The 10,708-nt window shown below is 40.6% G+C and overlaps 1 protein-coding gene across 1 annotated transcript in view; it reads left to right on the top strand.

The window, feature by feature from the left end:
• The window catches only part of LOC144774083 (extracellular calcium-sensing receptor-like), a 147,665-nt gene extending 139,472 nt beyond the window's left edge, over positions 1–8,193 (top strand). Inside the window, exon 7 of the mRNA XM_078659110.1 lies at positions 7,280–8,193. Within this exon, the coding sequence (XP_078515236.1) occupies positions 7,280–8,193 (914 nt within the window). The remainder of the gene's footprint in view (positions 1–7,279) is intronic.
• Positions 8,194–10,708: the final 2,515 nt, after the last annotated feature.

Consider the following 10,708-nt stretch of genomic DNA (forward strand, 5'->3'; position numbering starts at 1 on the left):
CCAGGAGAAAATCCTGTGCCAAGACAAACATGACACAAAATGTTTGGAGAAATAACGGGGCATATTACCAACAACTAGCGATAATTTTTGTCTCTAACTTGTTTAGAGACAAAAATTATCGCCGCACATCGGCAATTTTTATCGCAGATAAACCTTGCTATTAGCAAGGTTTATCGCAAATGCGATAAAAAACGGCCGCAATGCATGAATATCGCTGAAAAGTCAGCGATATTCATGTATTATCGAGCAAATGCTCTTAGCCATGTTATCCACCTCCCATTGGATAACATGGTGAAGAACTGCTCAGGGCAGGTGTTAGCTTTTGGAGATATTCGCGCTTAGCGCGAATATCTCCAAAAGTTGGTAATAGGAGATAGCGATGTTAGCGACTGTTTCCAGTCGCTAACATCTTGGCACGCCCACTTTGCATGTCATTAGTGATAAATATCACTGACATGCAAAGCGGGGCCCAAGATGGTCGCTATCTCCTATTAGCTGTCACTAACTGGTGTTAGCGACAGCTAGGTAATAGGGAGATCATTTTATCTCCGCTTTCTTGGCTTTTAAAGCCAAAAAAGCGGAGATAAACCCCCTTGATAATATGCCCCAACATTTCTCCAAGTTAGTGTCTGCTTCAAAGAGGCATTATTTGGTGCAAATCCTGGTCTGGATATCACAGTAGTTTTGCACCAAAATGGATGGGTGCATGTGCTGAGCCAACTGAGGTCAAGTATCAAGTCAGTGCAGCAAATTATTTCCACTAATTAAGTGCACCTACTCATTGCACATAACTCTTGCACCGGATAATAAACACCCTTCCAAGACTTTCTAGCACTGTGTGTGCTTTGCACTGGTGCAAGGTCTTGGTAACTCCGCCCGCGTATCTAAAACCGCACAACAGGTGTTTTTATCTAGTTCCAAATCACACACTGTTAATCAAAGATGGAATGGCGCCAGAATATTATTATCAGAATATTGTGACCTCAATATTGTTTACAAAAATATTGCCCCATTGGAGTTCATAAGAAAGATTCAAAGCCTAAATTGTTTTGTAATTGATATTCAAGAAACCATATTTTTGTTAGATTACATTTTTTGTGTACATAATTATAACATTAAACCTCAAGTACACCATGGTGCCAGCACAGTCATAACACTCAATCCAAATAGGCAAGGAGGAAATATATCATGTAGGTCATAAATTAACAGGGGTGGTTTCAACCTTTTTTGGAAATTCATATAGTCCTGGATTTTTCTAAGACAAACAGGAAAAATATTCCTGAGCATAGAGGCCAGATTCCTAGTGGTTATCCCTCCACAGTGGGATTTTTTGTAAGCGAATCTTTAGCAAGTGTAACTAACTCGAGTAGAAAGTGTTGTGAGAATATGATATGAGAGGGCGTTTCACAGGAAAATTACACCACTGTGATAAGAGGCCTCCTGCACATTGCACACTACTTTAGATGATATCCACTGCTTAACCCCTCCCATGCTCATGACAAGCTCAGCTCGTCATGAGCCATGGTTCTCGTGTGCTCGTGACGAGCTGAGCTAGTCATGACCTTTAGAACGCTCGCCCGCTGGGCAAATTCCCCTGCTGTGCGAGCGTTCTAAAGAAACGGGTGTGGTCATGACGAGCTCAGCTCGTCATGAGCACACGAGCACTGTGCTGCATGACGAGCTGAGCTTGTCATGAGCACGGGGGGCACTCTGCGTGCCTGCTCTCCCGAGCACAGCGGGGGAATGTGCCCAGCAGGGAAGGGGTTAAAGGAAGCCATTGTGGAGACTTGTGAGCCATTGAAACATAATCATATATTCTGAGTGCACAGAGAAGCAGTACCGCCATATTCTCGATTCTATGAGGTTTTCTAACCTGTATCTAGCTTGAGACATTAGTACTCTTAACAGGAAATCAGCAAAGTAGTCAGGGCAGTCCACTAGCGTGCAATGTCTGGCATGGGAGGCCCTTTTCATTGATTAAATGAAGTGCCCTTTGTCTCAAGCGTAGTTTGGCGCATGGAAGTGCATGCCTAGGGCAAGTCTTTAGTAAGTTGGAACTAATGATAGTCAGCTAATTAGACACCCCACCTAAAAAATTAGTTTTGTGCTAAGGATTCTGAGCCTTCTACAGGAACCTGTCCTTTTTGGCAGCCTAGAGCTATTGGACGTGTCAATGCTTGCAAGAGCCGAGAAGACCTACCAGGACAAACACTAAAACATAGGTGATTTGCTTCCTTCATGATCCAGACACACTTCTGCAGTGAGCTGCTATTCAGTCCTCTAGAACCATGAGAATGACTCCCTGGTCATCTTGGGGTACCTGACTCCATCAAGAGGTGTATGAAGATTTTGGGATACAATTTGTTGGTCTAGATAAGTGCACCACAAACTTCTGAGTTTATGTCAAAAGATGTTGTCTAAAACAGGGGGAAGCAATATTTTATCACCAACTGTTGTGCCATGATGTGTTACGTTGTTTGGTTGAGATGGTGCATATGTGTGAGGTTGTACTGGGTTGTATTCATGAGTTGGTGTATTGTGTGACTGAGTTGTTGTACTTTTTATATATGTATATCAAAATTAGGCTAGGACACTTGTAACTACGTTACTATAAGTTTTCTAGATAACCCTCATAAACGTTATGTTTCTTGTTGTGCCGTTTATGTTGATTCTCCGCCCCACATGAACGTTTTGGCATCTATCATTGGGTGATCTAGTGTGCTACATGCCAGCCTCAAGCCTGAGGCAAACTCTGGAGTAACGTAGTAGTGTCCAGAGATGTGTGTAGGTACCACCACAAGTGAAGGTTATTTATTTTAAAAAACAAATCACCATCCAAGCAACTGTTTTAATTTTAGACGGATGTGAATCATTATTAAAAGAAACAAAATGGGTATACTCTTGGATCAAGTGACTGGATCCTCGCATATCACTTAAAAACAAAGAGTCAACATGTTTCAGCTCCCTATTGCCCAGCCAGGCCTATGGAGCATTCGTCAGGACAAACAATTTAAAATTATATACTCACACTTTTTGTGCAGTATTCACGGGTCTTAAATTTTACCCACCGTTGTTATATTGCAAGGTTCAATTTGACCTGTAATAGGAATCAGATATATAACAATTTTAAATGTACCTCTACATGTACACACTTTTCTATAATGGCACTCATTTGGTGGCTCACTATTCACAATTATTCTAACAGATACATTTTTTCTATCTGTGGCACTTAATATTCACACTTCTAGCATTATAAATGGACTATTATGGGGAATCACAATGAAGAATCCCCAGGTGAGATCAAAGGGGCGCAATGTTCAATAAAAATATCGGACTTAGGTTAATGTCCATGGTTTCGTATGGTGGTTGAAAAAATACACCCCACAATAGTCGTGATATATTGAAACAACACCAAGAATCAAAAGATCGATATTATATTAAATTGTAAGATTTCACAAGACTTTTTCTCTAATGCAAACAATCAACTCTCATGTTCAAAAATACGAATTCTGTAAGTTATTGTTGATCGAGATATAATTCAACTTTGCGTTAGCAACCCTTCAGATCTAGATAGAGCAGCATGTAATTAATGACATCACATTCAATGGATTTACAGTGTTTACCTTATTGGTAGGCAATGTGCGCGTCCTCGGGGGAATTTGGAACGAAGAGTCCCAGGCTAAAGACAGGGGTTATAAAACGTTACCGTTAGTCAGGTTTTCGTTCTTCATAGCACAATGTTGATTCTGACCGCGTTCACGCTTCTCACCCGCAGCATGTGGCGAATTCCACGTCTGGTGCTGGCTCTGCCCCCGGACACAGAAACACTATCAACAATCTGCCTTTCTAGCACCAGGATCATGGTGGTAGAAAGAGGACAGCGTTATTGTGGTAATAGGACACTGCATTGACGTTTTCAAAAGGACAGAGGGCGGTAGCATATTTTACTAAACACATAACCATATCTAAGTTCAAATCGCCATACTAGTAACCTCCAAATAATGAACAGCCTTGTACAGTCAATTATTATGTTGTAATACGAAATGCTGGCAAATAATCAAAACATGAATTGTAAATTGAAGCAGGATACCAGGTAACTCAAGTGGCAATATCTCATTATCATTAATGTAGATGTTGTTAAAAAATCTCAGTGATTACATGTAAACTATTGAAATCTCTCTATGGGTTGTGCATACAGATCATAAATACTCTCATAATACGTGGTTCTTGATAATGAAAATTTCATTTACCTTATATATCAAGGACAAGGTGTTCAGGATTTATTGTGCAAAATGGTGCCACGGAACATTATCGTTAAGACCATATTGGTAAGTCTTTAGTCTGTCCACCCATCTTTGTTCCTTCTCAAATAAAATTAGTTCAGCATTACATGTCTTGTCTCTTAACATTTCAATTACTGTCCATTTTAAATCTTCTGCTCTATGGCCAGTTTCAACGTAGTGGGTACAGAGTTTGGTGTTATTTTTCTTCAGTTTTATGTTGCTCTTATGTTCCCCAATTCTCAGCTTTACTTTTCTGCAGGTCATTCCTATGTATCGTTTACCACAGGGGCATGTTATCATATAAATAACATGCATCGATTTGCAGTTCGTATGCTGCCTCTGAGTCCAGAGCAATGTCTCTGTCAGTTGTAGAGTTTTTGTTGTAGTTGTTTAATTGCAAACAAGACACGTTCCACAAGGGTGGTGTCCTGTCACAATAGCCATCTCAGTATTACTTAGTTGTCCACTTGTGATTTGTTTCTTCGGACGTGTGTGGACAAGAATATCTTTCAGGTTTCGTGTTCTCCGGTTCGCGAATCTGGGTTTCGGCCAATTCAGGTTTCCTGATGTCAGTATTCGCCAATTCCTGTTCACTATTTTTTGTACTGTGTAGGTTGCTGGGCAATATGTCGTGACACATGTTACTAGATCTCGAATAGGTTCCTTTGTAATAGTTTCGAGTAAGCATATTCTCTGTTGTTTTTTTGCTCTTTTCTGGCATTTCGAGATGGTGGCTTGTTTGTAATCCCGACTTTGCAGCTTCATGCTCAATTCTTGTGTTTGTTTTCTGTAGTCATTGTCTTGGCTGCAATTTCTTTTTAACCTTAAAAATTGACTATAAGGTAAATTATCCCTCAAAGATTTGGGATGAAAACTCTTATAAGATAACAAGCTGTTTTTTGCTGTAGGTTTCGTAAAGGTTTTTGTTTCAATCTGTCCATCTTTTACAAAAATTGTAAAATCCAGAAAATCAATACTAGTACTGTCCGATGTAAATGTGAATTTGAGACATTTGTCTCTAGTGTTCAACCAGTCGATAAATAGATTTAGATCTTTCTCATTCTTCCAAATCATCAGGATATCGTCTATATAACGCTTCCAGTATAAAATACTGGAAGCGAAAGGATTGGTGTCGGCAAACACATTGGAAGATTCAAAATGGCTGACATACAGGCCTGCTACTGAAGGGGCGAAAGCACATCCCATGGAAGTTCCATGACTCTGTAAAAACAGGCTTCCATCAAATTCAAAGTAGTTCTCGGTCAATGCCAACCGGCAACACTCTAGGACAAAGTGGCGTGGTGTTCTGTAATTCCACTCTTCCATGAATAATGTGTCCTGAAGCATTTGTAATGTCTCTTTCTGTGGTAGACTAGTATATAATGATTCTACATCTAATCCGACCAATAACATGGTCGTTTGGTCAAAAGGCATCTCCAACACTTGATTCAGAAGATCTCGGGAGTCCTTTAGATAGGTCGGCGTTTTCTGGACTAAAGGTTTCAAAAACTGGTCAGCGAACTGTGATAAAGGCTCTAATATTGAGCCTATGCCCGATTCTATCGGACATCCTGGTGGTGGGGATCTATTTTTATGTGTCTTCTGTAAGGAATAGAAGAAAGGGATCTTGGGTTCTTTTGTGATTATTTGTTCCTGCCTCATAAAGCATCATGGCAATGGAGTTCTGCAGTATCGATGTTGGATCTGAAACAATTCATTTATAGAACTTTTCATCCGCAAGGAGGGCTAGGCATTGTTGTTGGTACCCTTCTTTTCCTAGAATCACTATGCCCCCACCCTTATCCGCGGGCTTGATCACTATGTTGTCATTATTCCGCAGTTCATCCAGTGCTTTGCGTTCATTCTTTGTTAGATTTTGGAAAGTTTGGTTGCTTCTGATATTCATTTCGTCTATGCCTTTCATGATGGTTTGTTCGAAGCTTTGGATTTCTACTGGGACAATATTTTTATTGAACATTGCGCCCCTTTGATCTCACCTGGGGATTCTTCATTGTGATTCGCCATAATAGTCCATTTATAATGCTAGAAGTGTGAATAATAAGTGCCACAGACAGAAAACAATTATCTGTTAGAAGGATTGTTAATAGTGAGCCACCAAATGAGTGCCATTATAGAAAAGTGTGTACATGTAGAGGTACATTTAAACTTGTTATATATCTGATTCCTATTACAGGTCAAATTGAACCTTGCGATATAACTACGGTGGGTAAAATTTAAGACCAGTGAATACTGCACAAAAAGTGTGAGTATATGATTTTAAATTGTTTGTCCTGACGAATGCTCCATAGACCCGGCTGGGCAATAGGGAGCTGAAACATGTTAACTGTTTGTTTTTAAGTGATATGCGAGGATCCAGTCACTTGATCCAAGAGTATACCCATTTTGTTTCTTTTAATAACTATTCACATCCGTCTAAAATTAAAACAGTTGCTTGGATGGTGATTTGTTTTTTTTAAATAAATAACCTTCACTTGTGGTGGTACCTACATACATCTCTGGACACTACTACGCTACTCCAGAGTTTGCCTCAGGCTTGAGGCTGGCATGTAGCACACTAGATCACCCAATGATAGATGCCAAAACTTTTATGTGGGGCGGAGAATCAACATAAACCGCACAACAAGAAACATAACGTTTATGAGGGTTATCTAGAAAACTTATAGTAACGTAGTTACAAGTGTCCTAGTCTAATTTTGATATACATATCTAACTTGGGGAACTGACTGGACACCAATTCCTCCTCTCTACTTTGATTGATAATGTACTTTTTATATACAGTGCACTCCATCTGCTTAAGGATATACCAACACCTGCCATAAGTCCACTTTCATGATATAGTGGTGTAAGTGTTTGCAAAAGTCACTCAATAATTTGCCACAGATGACATGTAATGGTGACCCCACCTTTTTTAATGTTCTATCCCTTTGTTCCATCCTTACCTTTTCCTTGCCTCCTAACATTGTTTTCTTTTACAGGAACTGTCAAATGTTTAAAGTGTCCAGAGAGCCAGTGGCCCAATGATAGGCATGATCAATGCATCCAAAAAGTTACTGAGTATCTAAATTATGACGAACCCCTGGGACAAACACTCACCATTGCTGCCACCCTCCTGACCTTCTTCACTGCTGCTGTCCTGGGAATCTTTATCAAGTACAGATACACTGCAATCGTGAAAGCCAACAACCGAGGTCTCAGTTACCTGCTCCTCCTTGCGCTCATATTCTGCTTCCTCTGCTCTTTCCTTTTCTTTGGCAGTCCCATGACGCTCACCTGCATGCTCCGACAAACCATATTTGGGATTATTTTTTCAATCAGTGTCTCTTGTGTTCTTGCCAAAACTATTCTTGTTGTTCTTGCCTTTAAAACAACAAATCCCAGCAGCTCTGCAAGGAAGTGGCTGGGATCAAAGACACCTATCCTCATAGTGTTCTTGTGTTCATCCATCCAAATCGTGATCTGCGTTGTTTGGCTGATGAAGTCTCCTCCATTTCCAGAACTGAACATGAAGTCTTACAATGAGAAGATCATATTTGAGTGTAATGAGGGAGACACTATCTTCTTCTACTGCATGCTGGGATACATGGGCCTCCTCGCCACAGTCAGCTTTATTGTGGCCTTTGTCTCAAGGAATCTGCCTGGAACCTTTAATGAAGCCAAGCTGATCACCTTCAGTATGGTGGTGTTTGTCAGTGTGTGGATCTCCTTCATCCCGGCATATTTGAGCACACGGGGGAAGTACATGGTAGCCGTCGAGGTGTTTGCCATCCTGTGCTCCAGCGCTGGACTGCTCGGATGTGTATTCTTCCCCAAGTGTTATATCATTCTATTGAGACCCAATAGCAGTACTCGAAAACTCCTGGTAGGAAAAACACATCTAGCTAATAATTAAAAAAAACATAAGTATTGATTTGTTAAACTGCAGGAACCTGAAATGAAAAGAGGTAGATTATGAATGCAATTCCCCCTTGAAAAGAAGAATGCTTGCCGCCATTCCCTCTTGTGAAGTGAAGCTGGATTTGTTGTCAAAACAGCCATTTTTTAAACCAACATTCAAATTCTAACATCCTCTTCAAGTCCTTTCTTCTTCAGCCATTACATATATGGTTGTTCCCGCCACCAGGAATCCATTAATTAGATACAGATGATTTTCTGTTTTGTCCTGTTCTTTTATCTCTAGATTTGGAATACCCTTTCTGCATATCTCAGACTATAAACGCGTCACTTGAAGACGAGGAGGGTCCAAAACTTGGTTATGACCATGTGCAGCAGGCATAAAGCTGCAGTTCTATAATTTAACAACAATATCAAGATGCGCCCGAGTGTGTAGCTGAGCTGAATAAATTCTGCTGACCCAGCATAGCAATGAGCATTGATTATTGTGTAACTTTAATAGCTAACACTGATCTGCAGCTCATACGTTTGTATGCAGCATCTTCATACCGCCTCACAACAAGGCTCTGCACAGATCAGCCATCCACAAGTCTGCCTCTCTGCGTCACATGTAATTTGATTTTGCATCTCTGATTGGTTAGAATTGTATCCTTTTCCAACACTTGTGTAACAGTTTTTAATAGCTTGGTATTGCATTAGACCCCATGGCTGTCCTGAAGATAATTCACAGTTCAGGAACATCAACATGTTCTAAGTGATAATTGTATATAATAATTACAAAGCTGAAATGTATTAAAAAAACACCAAGAAACATTTCTGCTGGATCGAATAATGACATCACATCCCCAATTGTATCACTATCAAAGCTCACATAGTCCGTAGAGGGAAACACACACATCCTGTGAGATTTATGGAAAACCGGCCAACTAGCGGGAGGAAATTAGTGATCCTGCCTGTCAAGCAGGGAAAAGATGACCCGCTATGAAATGAGACCATCATAGAAAAGAGTCAGTAGCCGCATGCATTAAACTGGCCCTGGAAGACGGCTGGAGGATTGTCGAGACTCAGTTCCAAATAGGAGGTGAATTTGAAAGGTACACTAGTCTATAGGGGTGGAATTATGTGTGCTTTCCTCGGGTCTCTTTGGTTTGGAATGTGAAATAATAATAATACTGCGTGATAAGGCTGGTGTATCCATTCCGCATAAAGGCCTTAATTTGGAAGAGTGGATTTGTGAATGTCCAATTAGCTGGTAACCAGGCCTCTCTAACTTGGGTGTTTTTGATGGGCCATTCTATACACTCTGCCACATAACAGATATGTTGGCTGACTATTGTGGTGAAGGTCTTTGAAAAATTATCTGAGTCAGCCTCTGAAGAACAGATGGGATATTGACCATATCTATGCAGGTTTACTTCATTCAGATTTCAGATGATCATGTAACTTGAAACCGGGCTCTAGTGTGTTCTAGGGGAAAAATAGTTTGGGGGTTTTCCTACAAACCAGCTTACATTCAGTGAACAGGTTGAAGTAAATAAAAATTACATTAAATGTAAACATATGTATACAAGATACATGGTTGAGAAGCATTTTTTATCAATTTAATTTATCAATTTTTCTCCTCAGAACTGTTTTGCCAGGTCAGGAAGGAGGAACCACTACGGTCTGGGAACTCTTTTGGCAAGAACATGATCCTATGGGATGCAGTAAATGTTGGTGTGATAAGTTGTGTGTTTGTGGATTGGACTATTTGCTGTTGCTTTCCTCACACTTGCTGGGAGGCAGACACTAGTCCTTATGTGACAACCCTGTTTTGATCTCCCTCCAGTCTTGTTATTTGTGTTCTCTTGACTTTTCTGTCTTGCTCTTTCTCATTCTATCACCAGTCACTATTTAGCTCTCACTGACTCCCTCTTTCCCTTTCTCTCTCTCTCTGTCCTCCTCTCTCTCTTCATCTCCAATCCTTCCATCTTTCCCCACTCTCTCCATCAATTCCCCTCTCCATGTCTCTACGCATCTCTTTCTCTCCACTCTCTCTCTGTCTCTCCTCGCCTTATCTGTTACTTTCTTTCTTTCTTTCCTTTCTTCTCTTACCCCTTTCCTGAACTACACAGGATCCTTCCTCCAATGTTGTCATGGATATGTCCTCCTCCTCCTTTTGGCTTTCCTGTCTTTGCTCCTTCCAGTTTTCTACTTACTTTAACTTCCCTCCAAAGGCATCCAGTCAGGGAGTCTAGGTGAGGGACGGAAACATTAAGGGTGTCCTCCATGTATGGGGCTGATATGGCTAAGAAAAGGACATGTAGCAGCACCCATGCCCTTCATCTAGAACATTGCCCAGATGTCTTTCCATCTTTCTCACCAATGTCTGGACCCTTCAGACACCTTCTTCCTGTTGTCCTTAATCAGCCCACAAAGATGTATTGCTTGGAAATACGCAGATTTTCTCTTAGGTGGGAACCATGAGCTTAACAGTGACAGGATAAGTCAGAGAACACCCTATAGATTCTGAT

Source organism: Lissotriton helveticus, chromosome 8, assembly GCF_964261635.1.
Source record: "Lissotriton helveticus chromosome 8, aLisHel1.1, whole genome shotgun sequence".
NCBI lineage: Eukaryota > Metazoa > Chordata > Amphibia > Caudata > Salamandridae > Lissotriton > Lissotriton helveticus.